Source organism: Crinia signifera, chromosome 6 (genome assembly GCF_055691185.1).
Source record: "Crinia signifera chromosome 6, ASM5569118v1, whole genome shotgun sequence".
NCBI lineage: Eukaryota > Metazoa > Chordata > Amphibia > Anura > Myobatrachidae > Crinia > Crinia signifera.
The window spans coordinates 103782582-103804690 of NC_139222.1; the positions used below are offsets into that span (position 1 = coordinate 103782582).

The 22109-nt window shown below is 47.9% G+C and overlaps 1 protein-coding gene across 1 annotated transcript; it reads left to right on the forward strand.

Moving 5' to 3' along the window:
• The first annotated feature begins 1984 nt into the window (after positions 1-1984).
• Positions 1985-22109, forward strand: STK35 (serine/threonine kinase 35). The gene is made up of 3 exons (XM_083146670.1): positions 1985-2641; positions 7375-8111; positions 20176-22109. The coding sequence occupies exons 1-2, from the start codon at positions 2164-2166 to the stop codon at positions 8097-8099; spliced, it is 1203 nt and encodes a 400-aa protein (XP_083002796.1). The 5' UTR covers positions 1985-2163; the 3' UTR covers positions 8100-8111; positions 20176-22109.

The following is a 22109-nucleotide window of genomic DNA, read 5'->3' on the forward strand; positions in this document are numbered from 1 at the left end:
ATTCAAAATGCTGCAGCGCTGCTTGAGGCTAGAGCAGACAGTACTAGGGGGGAGTAGCAGCAGTCTCCTGTTGTATCTGGGTCCACAATACTGCCTGAGACACCAGTCCCATGTGGGCCACCTTTTGGTGGCCCTGCAGCAGCATGCACACTTGCCTCCCCCACCCCCCATGCCCAGCAGTAAGTTGACGGTGCGCAGATCTCTCATACTCCCGCACCTGTGATGCAGAGAGGAGCCGTGTGGAACAGAATAAGAAAGCATATTGGTAAGTTTGTAATTGTCGCGTAATGTGTATTGGGCTTTGCGGTGCATCATGTAATGTGTAATGGGCCTTGCGGTGTGTCGCGTAATGTGTAATGGGCTTTGCGGTGTGGCGTAATGTGTATTGGGCTTTGCGTTGTATCGCTTAATGTGTAATGGGCCTTGCGGTGTGTCGCATAATGTGTATTGGGCTTTGTGGTATGTCGCGTAATGGGCTTTGCGGTGTGTGGCTTAATGTGTATTGGGCTTTGCGTTGTATCGCTTTATGTGTAATGGGCCTTGCGGTGTGTCGCATAATGTGTATTGGGCTTTGTGGTATGTCGCGTAATGGGCTTTGCGGTGTGTGGCGTAATGTGTATTGGGCTTTGTGGTATGTCGCGTAAAGGGCTTTGCGGTGTGTGGCGTAATGTGTATTGGGCTTTGCGTTGTATCGCTTAATGTGTAATGGGCTTTGCGGTGCATCGTGTAATGTGTAATGGGCCTTGCGGTGTGTTGTGTAATGTGTATTGGGCTTTGCGGTGTGTTGCGTAATGTGTATTGGGATTTGCGGTGTGACGCGTAATGTGTATTGGGCTTTGGGGTGGGTCGTGCAATGTGTAATGGGCTTTGCGGTGGGTCGCGTAATGTTTAATGGCATCGCGGTGTGTCACATAATGTGTGAGGGGCATTACCCTTGGAGGCGAGGCCACACACCTTCTTATATAATGTGTGCATTCTTTATTTTTAAAGTATCTATTGGAGGGGCACATTGGTACTGTTCCCACTAATGATGGTCACAAACGGTGTGCTTTAGTAGAGACCTGAGTTAGGGGGGCCCCATTATAAATTTTGCTATGGGGCCCACAAAGTTCTAGTTACGCCTCTGACTAGCAGGACCATAGATACCACACTCTCTTTATTCTAAACATAATATCCATAACATAAATACATGCATACATATATTTATATAAGATGATGTGTGTGTTGGGGGGTCACCAATATTTATCTTGCCTCCGGGCAACTGGGACGAAGTTACGCCACTGGGCAGAACTACACCCCCCCCCCCCCCCACCCCCCCACCCCCAGCAATTATTCCTGTTCCACAACAGTTGAGGACAGGGGGCATAAAACCAGATTAAGGATGTTATTAATTGTTAAGTGACTTCCCAGTCCCTTCCTCACTGGCAGCATGTGCCCCTGACACTTCCACATCCGATCCCCGTCGCAGCAGAGCAGCAGACAATGGCACGCTCAGCCCGCTGTCTAATTGGGCGCGCTCTCCGGTCACGTGATTCTCAGCCGGGTCAATATCACGAAAGGGGGAAGCCGGGTTCTCCGGCACACGCTTACACGCAGCTGTGTGTGTCACCCGCGGGTGTCACCTACAGGTCTCGTTCTCTTTTTTACAACGGCGAATACACCGTAATAACGACGCGCTGTTTGTCAGCACATGTGACTCTTGTCCACCCCTCTTGGAGCGTTTGGTTTATCCCAACAGGCAGAGTTTACGCTCGGCCAGCTCTGGCATGTACCATCCTGTAGGGTAGGCTGGTGTTCTGTTTACCAAATACAGGCTATATTCTGCCGCTAATGCGTTGCTGATGGGATCGGTTCGGTGCGTGATCTGTATTATGCGGAGCAGAGATGGCGAAAGGCCGGGTCACTTGGTGGCTTTCGCGGATTAGCCCCTACTGCAGCGTCTTCACACCTCTTGAATGCTGAGTTGGTACGCCCCGCCGTGTAGTAACTCACACACAGGCAATTGTTGCTCAGTGAGAGAGTGGAGTCGGCTGTGAGCGCGGCCCTGGGGAGGAGATGAGGCCTAACCCCCGCTGCTACTCGCCGAGTTTAGCTCCGTCGTGTTCACAGCAGCCCGTCAGAGCGGCGGAGGAGGGATGAGGGCTTCGGGCCTGCGGAACTGTCATGGACACCGCTAAAAGTCCGAAGAGGAAGCGCCGGCGCAGCCCCGGAGTGCTGCCGCTGAGAGAGCGGCTCCCCGCCCCCCTCAACGTGCAGCCCATCAACGGCAGCCGCCGAGCCGATTTCCCGGAGGTGAAGGAGGAGGGGCAGGTGAGCAGGCCTCGGGTCCCCTGCGGCAGCTCCCGGCCCCGCTATAGCTTGCTGTCGGAGATCGGACGCGGCAGTTATGGAGTGGTGTACGAGGCGGTGGCACGGAAAACTGGAGCCCGGGTGGCGGTCAAGAAGATCCGCTGCGACGCCCCGGAGAACGTGGAGCTGGCCCTGTCCGAGTTCTGGGCCCTGACAAGCCTTCGACGCCGACACCCCAATATTGTCCGCTTCGAGGAGTGCGTGCTACAGCGGAACGGCCTGGCCCAGAAGATGAGCCATGGCAACAAAAGTAGCCAGCTGTACCTGCGCCTGGTGGAGACCTCATTGAAAGGTAACGGGGGACGGGAAGGTGCAGGCCCGAGGGGGGTGTGTCAGGGATCCGGGCATGGAGGGGGGTTCCTGTCAATGAGAGGCCTGGGGAGGGTTATACTGTGCAGGCCTTCCAGCGGGGTGAGTCGGGCATCTCGGGGCGGCCGCAGGAGCGCAGCCTGGCACGGTGCATAGACTCTTCCAAAAGCCGGTAGGGCTGTATGTAGTGCTGACACTGTGCTCCTGCGTGTTTCAGACCGGTTTGGGAATGGAGCCTATGGCATTGTCCGTGCAGGAGACCCAAGGCTAGTTCCTGTGTAGCTGTCACTATAGTAGCTGGCACCACAGCATACTTTTGGGTAGATGTATTAAGATTTGGCGACAGATAAAGCACCAACCAGCTACTAACTCATTTTTTCAAACCAAGCCTGTAACAGCAGTCAGGAGCCTATTAAGCCTTGGAGAGACAGGAAGATAAAGTACAGGCTAATCAGCTATTCACTCCCAGTTTAGTCTGGGTTTGAAAAAATCAGTAGCTGGTTGGTGCTTTATCTCTCTAAATCTTGGCACCTATGCTCCTAGTCCTGGAGAGCGTAGGTGATGGTTGGCAGGAGTCTTGTGTGGCCTAGTAAACACTGACTCCTGACTAAAGTTACAGTGCTGTGTATGCACGCTGTTCCTGGTGTCAAGCATAAAACCTAATGCTTTTACCGTAACCTTTTATCTGCTGTTTGTGCACAATGGAGGGCTGGCCTGCATGGGTTAACCTTTTTGTCTGCAACACCAAAGTGTTTGAGTTGTGGAGGTTAGCACTGGATGGGAAATACTGTATTCTTGTCTCATGGGAATTTCAGCTGTAAAATCATTAAATGTATTCTAATGCTGGGTACACACCAGGACGACTAGGGCCCGATCCCCTCAATTCTGACCAATTGTGTGGTGATTGGGCCCTTTTCTGTCCTGGTGTGGACCGATGCGCGGTCCCGCGGGTCGGTCGTTATTGAGATCCTACCTGCTGCAGGTAGGATCTCAATGACGACCATACAGCCGGGTGCGGGTCGCTATTGGATCGGACCCGCTCACAGTGCACATTGTGAGCGAGTCGTGCCCCCCCCCTCGTGAGCGGGTCGTCCGGGTGTGTACCCTACATAAGTGTATGGGTCACTGGTTGACCGGGTTTAGGTAGACACCTGAAATAGATAGACATGGCTAAAGTTGACAGTGGCAACAGTTAAAAGGTCAACATGCTTTTTTATTTTTTCACTCTTATGTCCCGAATGTCGTCATGGACACCGTCGCTTTGCTCACCCAATGCATGTCGAACTAGTGACTGGGGGGCAGATGCCCTAAGCTTCAAAAGTTATAAAATGGAGTGATAACATCAGCTCCTACCTGCCGTGTCCCAGACTGTGGGGTAGATTTATGAAGTGGTGATCAGGGGCATATGTGCTATCCCCATGTGCTAAAGCAGGGGAGCGGGTGTCTATCGTGGAGCAGGAGGCATAGCGCAGATACGATATCTTGTACTGTGTGCCTGCCTAATTTATGAACGGTCCGGCACCTGCAGCTATCGACGCCCGCAACAGGGACAGCGCTGTCCCTGCTGTTGGCTGTGAGCTGCAAGTAGCAAGATTATGCGCAGCCGGCCGGGGGGGAAGGAGACGGCTAAAAGGGTTAATACTGATGCACGGTCTCCAGGAGGGGGCATCGCCGAAGGGGGGAGTTAGCGGTCCCCTGCTTTGGCTGGCAAGATGTTAGTACATCTTGTCAGTGTCCCCTCCTGCTTCGCTAATGAGGCGCCGCTATAATCTACCCCTGTGTTTGAAAAAATGTCAAGCAGGAGCTGATTTGTTAGTAGTTTATCACTTTTGAAGCTTAGTGCATCTGGCCCTGTATCCCCATTCTAAAGTGTTGCTATTTGGACTAGACCTGGGGTAGCCAACCCTAGTCCTTGAGAGCTACCAACAGTGCATGTTTTGCAGGTCTCCTCACAGAATCACAAGTGAGCTAATTAGCTCCATCTGTGTATCTTTTAAAATGTGTCAGGTATTAATGAGTGCAGCTTTGCAGCAGCTAGGTTGTCTGGAAAATGTGAACTGTTGGTAGCTCTCGAGGGCTAGGGTTGGCTACCACTGGACTAGACAGTGTTTCCAATTAACCCCTTGAGTGGTGGGTTTTGCTGGAGCAGGACAAACCTACCAGGGCAGGTTTGTCCTGCCCCAGCAAAACCCACCACAGATCATAGCAGCCCCCCACCTCCACTCTGGCGTTAGTATGCCGGTGCTGCCCCAGCCGCCTGTCAGTCATCAGTCGGCAGGCTCGGGTGTTTTGCTGCGGCTCGGGCGCCTGAACTCTCCCGAGTCAACCTGAGCCTCCCGAGTCAACCTGAGCCGCCCCGAACATCCCCGAGCCTGCCGCCTATGTCATTGCTGTAAACTGCATGGCGGCTGGGCAAGAGGGGTCAGGGGAGCTCCGGCATATGATCGCCAGAGCAAAGGTGATGGTGGGGGGGACGCTTTAGAGGTGGTGCACACCTGGCCACCACTGGCGTGCACCTATTCCACATTAGCGATATGCCCGGAAATTTTCTGGGACAGCCTGCTGCGGCAACATTTCGGGACATACCACCCAAAGGGTTAACTATTACACCCCTAGGTTTAACCGTTTGGATCAGTTTGATAATTTCAGCCCACTAGGCTAGAAAACCTTTTCTAGGTGAAAGGAAGCGGCAGATAATCTGTTCTCTTGGTACGTGCTCAGTCATCCCCTTGTAGGTTATCCTATAGAGTTTATAAATGCTGGTCAGATTAAGGTCTGTGACAAAGTGTAATCCCCAGTCTGATCTCTGATCAGCGCAGGAGGTGACCCTGCTGTTTAGCTTCGTGAGATTGGTAAACTGTAGTGTGAATAGATTACTGTGGAATTCAGAGGCAAAAGCATTTCTGCACTTTCTACAGAGGCTGTCAAACATGTAAACACCTATATTATGTATGTCCCTACAGGCTTTTTATTACAAGCATAGTCTCGTTACTTTGAGGAGCAGAAGGTACGGCTTCTACATCTGTCACCAACAAAAATCAAGCCTCATCTGTTCAACGGCTTCATGTGTTGGGTTTTAAGGTGCATTCATGACTTGGGTCTAGTCTGTCATATCTAGGAAACAGCTGAGTCTGAGCTATAATTGGCCTTTATTAGAGGGTTGTTGCTTTAGACCCCAGGGAATTTGTGTCCCTCGGTTAATTTTTATGGGTGAGCTAAGCAGTTATAACAGCTAGAATATCTGTGTGGCTGTACAACACAAATGCTTTCAGGTGGATTTATTGCAATCTATCTTATGATCAATACAGAACCTGTGAGGTGGATTCAGTTCAGTGTGCCTGGCAGGAGCTTCTGGAGCTATTCAAATTGGCATGCTGTAACAGTGGCCGTTAAATCAGAGAATGCTGGTTCTCATGGCTAGTGCAGCAATGTGGTTTTCCAGAGTCTATGGCACAAAGAAGCATCGCTGACTTAGTATTGGTGTATTTCTGCTACCATAGGTGGGTGTGCTATTAGAATAGCTTTGGGATCTCCTTACCCCAGCACTGTGAATTGAATCGACGCGCCCCCCCCCCCCCCCCCCCTTCTAGGTACAGTACACAAATATAAATTGGCTGCCAGCTTAGTACATTGGTTATGAGTCCCTAATCACAGGTGCATCTGCCCATGCCAACAATTATCTTGTAATTTGTAAGCCAAAGGCAACATTTTGCATTCAATCAGGTCTCTGTATGGCTGTACAAAATCAGTAAATGTAAGTCGCTGCCTACCAGCATTCTGGCAAAAAGTAGGTGTATATTTGTGGCGTATGTGTGCCTTGTGTTTGTATTGGTGCTCTAGCTTCCTCAGCTTATCAAACACTGGTTGGTTAATTAGACATTAATGGCCTATTTGGGAATTTAGACAAAGCTTGAATGGGGCATGGGCCGATGGGAATTACTTAAAGCCCCCATACACTTAAACAATTTGTATGTTTTACCAGATTCTGACGGATCTGGCCGAGAAATTGGTTACAAAGTGCGCAAGTCGTATGTGCTAATCTTGATTCAGGTCCGATGCACATTGGTGACAGATTGCAAGGGCTGCAGATAGGATTTGTCATAGCCTACATTACTTGCTAGCATAGCATGTTGTATTCTAAAGGATGCATACTATGTATAGCATGCAAGCCTGCCACATGGAAACCTGGTTGCCAGTGGGTTGGGTATCCAATGTGCTAATGTACAGTAATTTTATAGGCACCTTTACTCTATACCAGGGATGGGGAACCTTTGGCCTTCCAGCTGTTGAACTACACATTCCAGCATGCCCTGCTACATTTTTGATATTTGGCCATACGAAAACTGTTGCAGGGCATGCTGGAATGTGTAGTTCAACAGCTGGAGGGCCAAAGGTTCTCCATCCCTGCTCTATACAGTGCCATGGGAATTGGTGGCACTATATATAAACACTAGAGCACTGCTGTTATCTGTGCCTATTACAACAAATGATGTCTCTTGTTGCAGTATCTTCCCAGGAACTACACACCCTCACCAGTTTGTCAAACAGGTGAGGGTTTATAGATAAAGATAATCATGTTGCTGCTTGGTGTGATTATCGGGTCTTGAAAATTTGACATTTTGTGTATAAAGTAATACAAACAACCAGTTTGAACTAGGTTTTCATATGCTTAACAGGAAACTTATGTCTGTTTACTAATGGACTCTTTCATTGTAGGAGAGCGGATTTTGGGCTACACAGAAGAAGCTTGCTACCTATGGTTTGTCATGGAGTTCTGTGAAGGCGGTGACCTTAATCAGTATGTTTTGTCCAGGAGTCCTGACCCAGCTACAAACAAAAGCTTCATGCTACAGCTGACAAGTGCCATTGCTTTCCTGCACAAAAACCAGATCGTTCACCGGGACCTAAAACCTGATAATATTCTGATCACAGAGCGCTCAGGGTCCCCAGTACTAAAAGTGGCTGACTTTGGTCTCAGTAAAGTATGCGCTGGACTAGCTCCCCGGGGGAAGGAGAGCACTGGAGGTGGAAGCAATGAGAACAGGACTGTGAATGTCAACAAGTATTGGCTGTCATCTGCTTGTGGCTCAGACTTTTACATGGCTCCTGAGGTGTGGGAAGGACACTACACAGCAAAAGCTGACATATTTGCTCTGGGAATAATTATCTGGGCCATGATAGAACGGATCACCTTTGTAGATGCTGAGACTAAGAAGGAAATTCTGGGGACCTACATCAAGCAGGGTAGTGAGATTGTGCCTGTAGGGGAAGCGCTGCTAGAGAACCCAAAGATGGAACTTCACATCCCACAGAAACGCAGAACTTCAATGTCTGAAGGCATCCGTCAGCTGCTTAAAGACATGTTGGCTGCTAATCCACAGGATCGGCCAGATGCTTTTGAGCTGGAGACGAGGATGGACCAAGTTACATGTGCTGCTTGAGGCACTATCCTGGTAAGTGGGTGTGCTGGCTGGCCCATTTACACCGTATGTTCAGATATGACCACTGCCTGGGGTGGGGGGTGATTTTATTGGGTTAACCAGTGGATGCCAGATGGAGAAATTAAAATGTTTTTGGCATTCATTAGTTATTACTCCTTGTTGAACTACTGGGTAAAGTGCAGGTTACAGGTCTTGGTATTTAACCCTCACAATATTGGAACACTGCACTATTACAAGGGGGTGGACATTCTCCAGTACTCCCAATGGACTTTACATGCAGGTGGTGAAGCACTGATATACAAGATGCTTCTGCATCAAACACTGACAATTATGTTTGGCTAATGGGCATGTGCAGGATTGTGATGGAATGTAAGGCAGGTTAATAACTGCAACGCCTGAACTGTTGGCCATGGTTAAAATGGATGGACTTGCTGTTCATTGAGGGCTTCGTGGAAGTTCTGAGCTTCTGGCAGCCAAGTTGGAGTCTAGTTTATACATTCAGCAGTCTGCCCATGTGAGTCCTGTAACCTCTAGTTGCAGGTCCTTTAGGTTTATACAGCAGGATGAGCCTTAATTACACAGTGAATCATGCCAAATCACACAGCACCTGGATACTGTAGTCTCTTTACTATGGTATCGCAAATTACTACTCAAGGTTGAGGCATTTATTGGCGTTAAGAAGTGTGCTAGACTTTGATAATGGGGTTCCAGCTTTTGAAGGCAGTATCTGCAGATCTTGGTGTTTGGGAAAACCTAAATGATGTCCAGGTTCTAGGGACTGCTTGGCAGGCTTGTTTGTTAATGACAATTGGGAAGAAATGTCATGCAGGTAAGGAGATTCCGCATCTATAGAAACTAAATATTTATTTATTAACAGTTTCTTATATTGCGCAGCATATTCCGTTGCACTTTACAAAAGAATGTAAAGTGCAACGGAATATGAGACCGTGATACAACAAACAGGGTATTTACAGACAGTCAAAAGGTAGGAGGGCCCTGCTCGCAAGCTTACAATCTATAGGGAAATAGGCAGTGATAGATACTGTATTCTTTATTGCATCGATTCCAGAAGATTGCAAGGTTCCGTGGCTGGTTTTGGAATTTGATAAGCTTGCCTGAAGAGATGAGTTTTCAGGGAACACTTATAGGTTTAGAAACTGGAGGAGAGTCTTATTGTGCTTGGGAGGGCATTCCACAGAGTGGGTCCGGCCCGAACAAAGTCCTTCAGTCGAGAATGGGAGCGAGTAATGAGTGGATGAGAGACGCAGAGTTTGGGTTGGAAGATACTTTGAGATAAGAGAAGATTTGTATGTTGGTGTAGTTTGGTTTATGGCTTTGTGTGTAAGTAAAATTTTGTACGGGTAACCAATGAAGTGACTGACGAGTAGCATTGCAGATGATGAACGTCTGGCTAGGAAGATTAGCCTCGCAGCTGCATTCATGATGGACTGTAGTGAGATGATGAGAGCATGGATTAGAGTTTTTGCAGTGTCTTGTGTAAGGTAAGGGCGACTTTTTTTTTTTTTTTGCATGATTTTGAGAGATTGAATGTGGGGTACAAAGGAAAGTTCTGAGTCAAGGATAACACCTAGGCAGTGAGCTTTAAAGATAGGAGGGATTGTCATTCTCAACAGCAATAGAGATATCAGGGTGGTAACTATTATTTAATGGTGGAAATATAATTAAATTCTGTTAAAATATTAAGTTTGAGGTGGCGAGATGAAACCGCAGAAAGGCATTTAGAGACACGGCTCAATATAGATGGGGACAGGTCAGGGGATGATACTGAAATCCAAAAGAGCTGATTAGTTTGCCAAGAGGAGGTATGGATTGAGAAAAGCAGAGTACCTAAGACTGAACCCTGAGGTACTCCATCTGAAAGAGGTAGAATCAGAGAAACTAACACTAAAGGAGCAGGTAGGTAGGATGAGAACCAAGAGGGCTATCTCTGTGGAGTGTAAATAGATGAAGAATGCAATCCCTACCTTTAATGTTGCTGGATGCATGATCAAATTGCCATGGCAAAACATGAGGCACTTGCAGAATAGGAAAGGGATATATTTGTCAATTGCTGGGTAAACGCCTAAAATATCTGTCTGGTGGGCACAAAGATCTGGTAATGAAAGGGAGCAAATAAACAGCTGGCTTCCAAACCAGACAGTGACCTTTCAACAAACTGGGAGATTTTGACTAAAGGAGCCCATACACGCTCCTGTCCTGGAGGGGCGACTGTGATAAATGCTATTTTAGCCCAGAACGCATGCCGGGATCGGAGCGTGTATGGGCACCTTTAGAAAATGAGAGGTTTTGGCTGGATGCACTGGAGATTTTGACTAGTCTAAAGGCCGCCATACACTATGCGATTTGACCCGATTCGGAGGAATCGGGCCAAATGGCATGTGCAGACATCCCATCCGACCCGATGCGCGGTCCCGTGCGCATTGGGTCGGATTCGGGAGGTCGGACGGGCTGCACATAAGATTTGTTAAATCTTATGTGCAGCCCAAGGCGGGCAGGGGACGCAGCGTATAGTACGTGTGGTGGCGGGAGCCGAGCGGGGGACTGTAAGCAGGGAGCCGGGCTAGAGAGGCAGTGGGCGCACTATCCTGGGTGGGGGGGGGGCGAATGCCGCAAATGGATACTTCCAGGCGGTGAATGCCGCAAGGGGATCAGACAGAGACCGGGTAGCGTAGGGGAAGCCGGGCACATTGAAATGAATGGACAGCCAGTAATTGGCTGAGAGCTCTCTGACAGAGAGCTCACAGCCAATCACTGACTGTTAATTAATTTCTATGTCCGCCCGCTGCTGCCCGGCTTCCCCCTACGCTACCCTGTCTCTGGTCCCCTTGCGGAGTTCACCGCCTGGACCAGTGCGCCCACTGCCTCCCCTGCCTGGCTCCCTGCTTGCAGTCCCCCGCTCGGCATCTGGCTCCCTCCACCGCAGGTACTACAGGCTGCGTCCGCTGCCTGCTTGCAGCCCCCATGCCCTGCTCAGCTCCGCTCTCCCGCTGACAGCAGCTCCCCGGGGGACTGCGATTTATCACATGCAAAACCTGGCACATCAAGTGCCAAATCGTATGCGACACCCCCCCCCCAAAGGGCACAATGTACTCATTCGATTTACCAGATCTAATTCGTGATTTCCTTGGCTGCACAGTAGATTTTCTATTCGATTTTGAGAACTGCAGCGTGAATCGAATGCCATTTGATGTGGATTAGATTTTGCTTCTATAAGCAAAATCGAATCAAACAGGGAAAAATCTAAGCATGTGTACACAGCTATAGATTGACTGTGCATGCAAGAAAATTGACTAGATCATAGACTATCATTGCTTAGACAAAATTGGGTACTTGTTTCCTAGCACGGCGCCCACTAAACAAATAGCTTAGTGGGCTATTCTGCGTACCATGTATAGTGCTGTGCGATGCAATGTCCATATTAAGTGCACAGGAGTGCTTATACAATGAAATATCGCATGGCACCAAATGCGATATTTCATTGTACAAGCACCCATGTGATGGATGCTTACTATGCCATTGCGTCACCCCCAGTATTCATGCCACCCCAAAGTGTGGCGAGCAGCGTCGGAACGCGTCCTCCGACCTCTACATACCCCCACTATCCACGTCGGTGTGGAGTTGATTTTATATAGTGTGGCAAGCGGAATACATGTAAAGTAATGCACGGGGCTTGCTGTGCTCGCCGCACTATATAAGATCAACTCCACACCAACGTGGATTGTGGTGGTATGAAAAGGTTGGAGGACGCGTTCCAACACCCCGCTTGCCACGCTTCGGGGTGGCGTGGATAGTGGGGGTGTTTTAGGAACACATTCACACCAGTCATTTCTCTTTCAATGGTCCTGGTGACACAGCTCAACACTGGGATGTAGGAGGGTCCGAAGGAGCCAGGCACCTATCCTAAAGTTTTAGAGGGTAGGCTCCTCCCCTACTGCATCCCTGGACTCTCCAGTTCGTGTTAGGTGCCCACTGGAGTGGGTGCTATTCTAAAGGGCTGCAGGAGCAGCCGAAGAATTAGAGTAGTTAGGGGATTTTTATTATTTTATTAACTTTTACCCTAGCTAGGTAGGCACAGTGTGAGGATTCTCATAGTGAATCCTCACACTGCTTGCGCAGCAGGAGCTGACAGAAGCGCGTCCTGTCAGCTCACTGTGCACAGGGGAGACGCTGTCTGGTCTCCCTGTGCAGCGCTTATAGCCTTTTCTAAAAGGCTGCCTGGGCTCCGGAGTACCCTGAAACCGGCTCCACGCTTAGGTGGGGATCATGGGGGACAGGCGCTCCGTGATGGCGGCGGCCATTTTATGCGGAGCTTACACGCTGAGCTCCTAGATGAGAGGACAGCAGCGTTGTGACAGGCATGTTCCAAGTGATCCCCATTTGAGGGGGAGACACTGGAACTAGGAAATCCTACCTAAGGAGCGGCTTGCTGGGGGTGGTTGGCGCCAAAAGGTCACGGACCCCGCAGCAGCAGGGACCTGTGGTCTCTTCCTTCACTCTGACTTTGGCGCCTTTCAGAACGCTTGCAGCGGAGCTGAGCTGGCTTACTGATCCTGGCAGAGTGACTTGGATTTCCTGGGCATCGCTTCCCCGCAGTTGAAACCAACAGACAGATAAGTGATTGGGTGCATTGCCTCTGTATAAACGCTTGTACATTGTTTGCACTGTGTATACTAATAGATATACTTTTATCACTTGCGTCATGTCTGAGCATCAGGCTGTGGTTTTGGGGGAGGGAGCCCTTAATGCACTGAGCGCGTGCAATGTTTGCACACAAAAATTTGTCCCTGAGCAGATGGCCAAGGGGGGCTTATGTATTACTTGCGCTGATGTGAGACCCATGGGCAGTGATCCCCATAGGGCAGAGCATATGGAACCTGCGTGGGCCAGGGCCCTAGGCAGGTCAGTAAACGCTTTGGTGCAGCTTTTGGACAGGCAGAGTGATGGGCTGGTAGAATCACAGAGACCTATGCCATCATCTCAGCAGTCGTCTGGCTCCTTGCCTCTTACCCAGGCAGATCCTGCACTTATCCAGGTGATGCAGGATACTGCAAAAGGGATTAACAGGTTCAGTGAAATGCTGGACAAAATGGATGATGTGGCAGGGACCCCTAGAAGGTCTTATGCCTTAACTACTGTGGTAGATGAAGAGGAAGGAGAGTATACTGACATCCCCTGGGATCAGGGTGATGATTTGGAAGAGAACTCTGCTGCTGGTATAGAGGATCTCATTATAGCTGTGAAGCAGGCTTTAAAGCTGACTGTGGAGGATAAGACTCCTGTTAAAGGTGTTTTTAAGCGACAGCGGAAGGAGGCTGTTACTTTTCCTTCAGATGAGGGGTTACAGGAATTGTTAGAAGGGGCTTGGAAAACTCCTGATAAGAGGCTTCAGATGCCTAAGCGATTCCTTAGTCTGTACCCCATGCCAGAGTCTCATGCGGAGCTCTGGGAAAAGGTCCCAGTTGTGGACGCTTCAGTGGCACGTTTGTCCAAGGCTACTGTATTACCAGTACAGGGCGGTGCAGCTTTTAAAGATTCTGTGGATAAAAAGCTGGAGGGAAACCTCAAGGCTATCTTTGAAGGGGTGGGGTTTACCTTACGACCCCTTATTGCTTCAGCCTGGGTTTCTAAGGCCATGATAGAGTGGGCTGGTGAATTATGCACCATGCTGCAGGCTGACCCGGGTGCATTACTGCTGGCAGAAAAGATTAAGGCAGCAGCAGAATATGCAGTTGAAGCAGAGGAGGAAGCTATTAAAATGGCAACCAGAGTGTCCACAGTCTCCATTAATGCCAGGAGAGTGCTTTGGCTAAAAGCCTGGGAAGCAGACAATGAGTCCAAGAAGGCTCTGGAAACATTAGCCTTCAAAGGAAAGGTACTCTTTGGTACCGAATTAGAGGAGATTATAAAACAGGCCACAGGCGGCAAAAGTACATTCCTGCCGGCCTCCTCAGCAAAGCAGACGTCCAGATTTTCTGCTTTTAAGCCGTCCTTTCGGCCCTCCCCTAGAGGTGGTGCGTCCTTTCGAGGACAGTCTTTCAGGGGAAGGTTTCAGCCCTCTAGAGGCAAGACACAAGTCAAAATTTGGCTCTTTTCACAAGAAGCCTGCCAATAAAGGAGAGGATAAACCCTCTGCATGACTGTCAGGGGCTTTGCCCGACAGTGACAAAAGTGGGCGGGCGTCTCACGCTCTTCAGGGACGCTTGGGCTTCTCTAGACCAGGATGCCTGGGTGCTAGACATCATAACACAGGGTTACAAAATCCCTTTCAGAGGGCCACCTCCGAAGAGGTTCATTCCCACATCCTTACCAAAGGAGGCACGGCTGCGTACAGCTCTTGTGAGAGCAGCGCACTCCCTTTTGGAAAAAGGGGTGGTGGCACTAGTCCCCAAGACAGAGTGGAAGAAAGGCTTTTACTCCACGCTGTTCCTGGTGCCCAAACCAGACGGGTCTTTCAGACCAATACTAAATTTGAAGTCTCTAAATGTTCATTTATGGGTAGACCATTTCAAAATGGAGTCTCTACGGTCAGTACTCCTGAGTCTGGACCAGGGAGAATTTTTGGCGTCCATGGATGTCCAGGACGCATATTTGCACGTTCCTATACACCCGGAACATCAGACCTTGTTGAGGTTTGCCATAGGAGACCTGCATTTACAATTCCGGGCGTTACCCTTTGGGCTAGCAACCGCGCCAAGGGTATTCACAAAGATAATGTCAGTAATGGCGGCGGTGCTGAGGCTCAGGGGAATCACAGTAATACCCTATTTGGACGATCTCCTGTTCAAAGCAGAGTCAGCAGCCATGCTGCAGAGTCACTTGGCAGAGGCCATCAGTTTTTTGCAGGCTCACGGCTGGATTTTAAATTTACAAAAATCTCAGTTGATACCGTCACAAAGGCTCCAATTCTTGGGAGTCATACTGGACACCCATCTTCATCGGGTATTCCTCCCGGAGGTAAAGGCCAGGGATCTGGTCACCCTAGTCCAGGAGATTCTCAGGGCTCAGAGCATTTCAGTATGGAGGTGCCTCAAGCTCCTGGGGAAGATGGTGGCGTCATTCGAGACGCTTCAATTTGCCAGGTTCCACTCTCGGAGGTTCCAATGGAACATTTTGTCAGCTTGGTCAGGAAACACTTTGACCATGAAATCCGAGATGATAGTGCTGTCTTCGGACACCCGAGAATCTTTGAAATGGTGGACAGAAGTAGATTCCCTTCAGTGGGGTCGGTCATTACAGACCTGGGACTGGTTGATAGTAACTACCGACGCCAGTCTCAGGGGCTGGGGGGCAATAGTCCTGGATCTCAGGCTTCAGGGCCTGTGGACGGCAGAGGAATCAGCGTTACCAATCAACATCTTGGAGCTGAGAGCTGTCTGGAAAGTCATTTCCTTGGCGGGAGACAGGTTACAGAACCTCCCTTTGAGGATTCAGACCGACAATGCCACGGCTGTGGCGTATCTGAATCACCAGGGAGGTACACGCAGCAGATTGGCCATGTGGGAGGTATCCAGAATCTTCCTATGGGCGGAACAGAATGTTCCAGCTGTATCGGCTATATTCATCCCAGGAATAGAGAATATAGAAGCCGACTTCCTGAGCAGGGAGGAGCTCAAGGAAGGGGAATGGAGCTTACACCCTCAGGTGTTTCACCAAATCACTTCGATGTGGGGAACTCCGGATGTGGACCTGATGGCATCCAGGATCAACCGTCAAGTGCCCAGGTTCTATGCCAGAACAAGGGATCCACTAGCGGAGGCAGTGGATGCCATGACTGTTCACTGGCAGGGAGATCTCCTTTATGCATTCCCACCAGTACCAATGTTACCGAGACTTCTGAAGAAAATACAGGGGCAGAAGGTTCCAGTGATCTTAGTGGCCCCAGATTGGCCAAGGAGATCCTGGTACTCGAGGCTTCAGAGGTTGTCTGTGGACTCATGGCGTCTACCTCTGAGACCAGACCTTCTAAGACAAGGCCCTTTCAATCACCTGGATTCAGATCGATTGATTTTGACGGCCTGGCTATTGAAACCACCATTTTGAAAAGAAAAGGGTTTTCTGAGGCAGTAGTACAGACTATGATAAAAGCCAGAAAAGCTGTATCTTCGGCAAATTATTATAGAGTCTGGAAGACTTACATTCGATGGTGTGAGAGAAGAAAGGCTCATACATCTCATTTTAAGCTATCAAGAATGATGGAATTCTTACAAGATGGTTTTTCATCGGGCCTAAGCCTTCAGTCACTGAAGGTGCAGATTTCGGCCTTGTCCATCTATTTCCAGAAAAAGATAGCCATTTTGCCGGAAATTCAGACCTTTTTACAAGGAGTATCCAGGTTGAAACCTCCATACAAGCAACCAGTAGCACCTTGGGATCTATCACTGGTTTTGGAATGCCTTCAAAAGGCACCTTTTGAACCTTTAAGGTCGGCTGACTTTAAGTTTCTTACGTGGAAGCTAGTGTTTTTGTTAGCAGTAGCATCTGCTAAAAGAGTTTCAGAATTGGGAGCTTTGTCATGTAAATCTCCTTTCTTAATTTTTCATGATGACAGGGCTGTTTTAAGAACAGTGCCTCAGTTTTTACCGAAGGTGGTATCTACCTTCCATTTAAATCAGGAGATAGTTCTACCTGTGTTTCAACCCCCAGAGGGTTCTAAGAAAAGGGACAAGTTGAGAACTTTGGATGTTGTGCGTGCCTTACGCATATATGTGGACAGAGTGAAGAGTGTCAGGAAGACTGACACATTGTTGGTATTGTATGACGTACACAAGATTGGTTGGCCTGCATCTAAGCAGACTATTGCTAGGTGGTTGCGGTCTGTGATAGCCTTTGCATACACCAAAGTGGGTAGACCAGTACCGGCCAAAATAAATGCGCATACCACCAGGTCAGTTGCCACCTCTTGGGCGGTTCGACATGGGGCCACAGCTGAGCAGGTTTGCAGAGCTGCCACTTGGTCATCTGTTCACACATTTGCCAAATTCTATAGATTCCATGAGTTCGCGTCGGAGGACGCATCATTCGGGCGAGCAGTGCTGAGAGCTGCAGACCTGAGCGTACCCTCCCAAAGGACCGGCTCTGGAACGTCCCAGTGTTGAGCTGTGTCACCAGGACCATTGAAAGAGAAAAAGGGATTTTTGTAAGAACTTACCGTTCGAATCCCTTTCTCTGATATGGTCCTGGTGACACAGCGATCCCTCCCTTACGCTCAGTAAGTATGCCAGAAGTTTCATGATGTTCATGTTAAAATGGTTACAAGTTAACAGTTTTCTGTTATAAAATGTGCATATAATATGTGCAGGCGTTTGTACTGAGTTAATGTATTCCAGTGGCTTTGAAAGATGAACTGAAGAGTCCAGGGATGCAGTAGGGGAGGAGCCTACCCTCTAAAACTTTAGGATAGGTGCCTGGCTCCTTCGGACCCTCCTACATCCCAGTGTTGAGCTGTGTCACCAGGACCATATCAGAGAAAGGGATTCGAACGGTAAGTTCTTACAAAAATCCCTTTATCATACATGTGGAAATATGGAGCATCGCATGTCATGCAAAAAGCGTATGCGATGTGATTTTCACTACGTTAGTGTACGTAGAAAATCTGGGCCCTGTGCTAGGAAACAAGTACCCAAAATTGCTTAGTCAAAATTGTCCATTAATCAAAATCACCCCTTATGCAATCTATGCTAGACAATATTGACTTAGCAGGAGAAAAATAGGGATATTTTGGCTAACCTTCTAGATTTTGACTAGTCAAAATCTCCAAATAAAAAATTCTCTGTGTACCCAGCATGACACATATTTTATTAAAAGATACAGGTGGCGTTACAATTTATTTGAAGTTCTGAGAAGACCTGGAAAACATGCCCTGCTGGGGATCCTTGAACAGTTTCGGAAGCCAATGGTCTAATTAAATCTCACTCCCTGACATAATGTTAAAGTGGTTACCAGACATGAGCACACCATATGAATGAATAGGAAAGGGGATTTTTTTTTTTTTCCCCTCCTTATTGGAAGCCTTTGACTATAGAAAGGGCTATATTCAGATGTCTCTTTATTGCAAACCCACATAATGACTGCAGAATACGGAATGCATGATTCTGTGGTAACATCATTTCCTAACTTACTCTATAAGGATAAGTGGCATGCTACAAACATGCAAAAGTCTGCAGATCCCTGAAATGTAGATGAAAAATGTGTATTGCAATGGGGCATTCGGTGTGGTGTCTTCATGCTGATCAAATCTAGTGAGCTTCTAGTAGTGGGACAGATGTAGGCAGGCTGTATAGAGGAAGAGAACATGGTTATGCATTTCTTAAGCTATTCCAATCTTTAATAACTTCATATAATTCACAGATCATTACCTCTGTAAGAAGGAAGTATCTAATCCCTTCTATTGTGTATGTGCTTGCATGGGCAGTAAACACTGAATGCCATACCAATCTATTTGCTACATAGATATAATTTCGTAGCGACTTAAAGGGTGTCCTGTCACCCTGGGTCCTTTCTGCCCTTGTATTAAGGCATGGCATCCGTTGGGTAAGGTTGGCAGTACCAGTACACTAGTCACTTGCTGAAACAGTGAGCGTCTGCAGCAGCTCAGTTATGAGTTCATCTGTGACCATTCATGCTCTACTAATGCAGCTTATATAACTTGCCTTGGGGATGTGGGATGGATCATAGTTGGTGTACAGATGCTTCCTGAGAGCTGCCATCTCTGCACATTCCTTCACACTGACCCCCTCCCCACTTTGTCCCCAGAACTGCCTGTCCTAAATCCTCACGTGTCTCCCTGACATGTTGCCCCCCTCTACATGTGCTGAAAACCTTGATCACGTGACCTGTGCCAGCTCAGAAATGGGTCACCCAGTCATTAAGGCAGAGCTGATGCTTCCTCTGATCAGCCATGTAGGATGATGAGCAGTTCGGCGTTGCAGCTCAGACCAATGCTGTAAACTTGCATAGGTGAATAATTTAGGAGAAACTCCCATGTGTACGTTGCAGTGCAGTATAATATAACAATTCCAGGGACATCTGACTAGATTGGAGAGGGTTTATAGTCTGCCACTTACATCCTATTCTGCCTTGGCCCCCTCTAAAATCTGGAGAACAATATCAGCCTGGGGCAAGTCATGTGGTCCTGCAGGAAAGTGTAGATATTATTCCCAGACCTGCAGAATGGCTAGCACAAGGGCTCCTACCCTGTATTTAGACACAAGCAGGTTCTCTATTGGCCTCAATCACCAGATATTTTGTCTCTTTTTATCGCTTTCTTGAAACAATTTCCTGGATAACCGAATTCCCAAATCTTTCCATTGCCGAAATATTCTGTTATCTAGAATAGCTTGTCGTGCAGGACATCTGTCCTTGCGTAAGGAACGCCTTGTGTTCTGTACTCTTAAATATGTTTAACCTGTTCTCTGAACCCTCTGTTTTTGTTTTTGAGCTGTTGTGTCACCCATGACTTGTCTCAAAATAAACTAATTGTGCAGGTAACCTAATCAAATATAAGAACAAAGTGAATGCAGAAATTAGTCACCACAAAGGGGCTACTTCTGAAGTGATGGTCAGAATTTCTGGATATTTACATTCTCCTAAAGGGGCGCTGGCAAAGCAGTTAGGGTGTGCTATTGCAATTCTGCTGAACTGTGCATTGCTCTGCATAGAATTTCCCCTAAGGGCCATTTGAAACCAGCTCTAGAAGCAGACGTTGGGGCTGTTCAATTGTGACATTCTGCAATAACACTTCATGCTACACTGAAATAGGGCTTTCTGCTCTCATTGGCTGTGAATGGGTTAACTCCTAATGCTGAGCCCCTATACTGTAATCTATGGGTTAATGTGCATTGGCTGCATGAGGTAGGTGTTCTAGAACTACATAGCTCTGGGCACAGATGTGCAAGGTTACAAGCAATTGGTGTTCCTGCGCACACTATTCAGTAGTTATCAGGAGAAATATCGGCGTGTTAAGTGTGTGTGAATTTTGAAGTCTTAAACCTTAAATACTTTTGTCATCGTACTGCTCTTTCCTTGTTCTCATCTGTTTTTCTCTTCTCCCCCTCAGGTGTAATATGGAATCGAGGTTTGCTGTCTCTGGAGACCTGAACCTGCTCTTGGAAGTTCCTGACTGGATCATCTGTAATGTGTTCTAGAATAAAACTAGAGCTTGGTTACTAGATCCTTGGCCATCATTGGTGCTAATTATCCAATATTACCATGGGATTATTTCCTTGGCATTACCCTTTTGGTATCATATGGGCACCTTTTACCAGACGGCTGGATTAAGATTGGCATTGTGGGGTAATTACTACACAAATCAATGCTAAATCTGTTTACCCTTGATGCAGAGTTGTTAACACCCTCATTCAACGGCTGCTGCTAGTAGCACGACTCCAGTTTATTTGCTCATGATATTCGAGTTAGTTGGTTTCTTCTGAGGTAGCACCTTAGTGCTTGCAATTTAATATTTACATCAGGTGAGCTGTTCTGTGCCTGCATGTCTGGTCCCATTTTAAGGGTTGAGCTCAAACCTCCACCGCCAATTTAAAGCTTGCAATATGGAGGAGTGCTCTTAAATGGGGTCTGCAGGCCCATCAGTGTCTGTCACAGTTTCTCACTACTTTTCCTGTCCCTAACCACCCTCACCCTGCTTCTATACAGGCACCTCTGTGGTGAACTACAGAAAGTTTTCACTCAGTCTCATCCCTGGCACAGCTCCGAATCCTGCACTTACTGTCTCAGGGATATCTGACTTGTGGGTAGTGGCTGCAATTCTGTCCCTTTCCTGTGCCTCACTCTCTCTCCTGGCTGCACCTTCCTGACATCTGCATGCAGAGATGGGTTTTGTTTTTTTAATACCGAAGTGCCTACTTGTCTGGAGCTGGCCTAGCATACACACTGTGGGAGATATAACTAGTATAAGGGGCATTGGGAGGGGGGCTTGCACCCTTTAGCTGTCACTTGTGTTTGGAGCGCTGTGCCTTAATTAATCCTTTGCTTCTGTGCTTCTGGCACTCGCTACTTACCTGCAATCCTCCAATACCACCAGCCTTCTCTCGCTCCTTGTCACTGCATGGGCTGCAGACTGCTCACCTTCTAGTAGTACGTATGTGGTGTAGAGTACCAATGGGGGAGGGCTAATACTTAAATAATTTGAACCCAGACTAACTTGGTTGGTTGTGATTCTGTTTATTACAGGCCCTGTGGGTTGGACACTGCAGAATTGCTAATGTGTGGGATGTCTTGGGTAGAAGCCCTATTGAACATGGGGTGTACAAATTTAGGCCAATACATACCCCCCCTTATTAAAATGTGTTCTCTCCGTTCCATTAATTATTGGAACGGGTCAAATGCCATGGATACCTGGAGGCATTTAAGCACTGATTGGCCAATGTTCTGGACCTAGTAGGTGAGGGCTTTTATTGCCTGATCAAGGGCTTCTGCTCTTATACTTGGCTGGGGTCTAAACGTTCTACAGAACTATAAATAGTAGGGTGTAGCCATATAAGTGCTGTTGGCTCCCTATGTGGAATGGAGTGCGTACACCTTAGATTTAATCTACCCCCCACAGCTGAAGTCAACCATTGAGTGGCGGGGGTTAAACAGCATGTTAACACTTTTCTCCTTCCTGTAGGCCTAAAGTAAAGGCCACATCTTCACCCTGCACCTTCAGGTTTGGTGATGTGATCATTCCTTGTTGCTGCTGTCTTGTGCTAGAACACAAAGCTCCAAACTCTACCAGCTTCCTGCCCCCTTCCCTGGCAGTGCACCCTCCCTGTTCAGCAGACTTTTCTTCCTATTCATTGTTTTGCACATATGCTGGTGACAGGACCTTTATTTTTTTATTTTTATTCTTAGAGAATTTTTTGACTTGGTTGTGAGTTTACAATGTTGTATTTATGTTACTTGTACACTGTAACTCTCCCTGATGTGTGAATGGCAGTTGAGATGATGTAAGATATATTTTCTTTGTGAATATTAATAAAGGGAGTACAAATA

Coding starts and splice junctions, on each gene's coding strand:
- STK35 (XM_083146670.1), top strand. CDS start 2,164: ATGGACACCGCTAAAAGTCCGAAGAGGAAGCGCCGGCGCAGCCCCGGA. Junction 2,642..7,374: donor GGTGGAGACCTCATTGAAAG/GTAACGGGGGAC, acceptor CTTTCATTGTAG/GAGAGCGGATTTTGGGCTAC.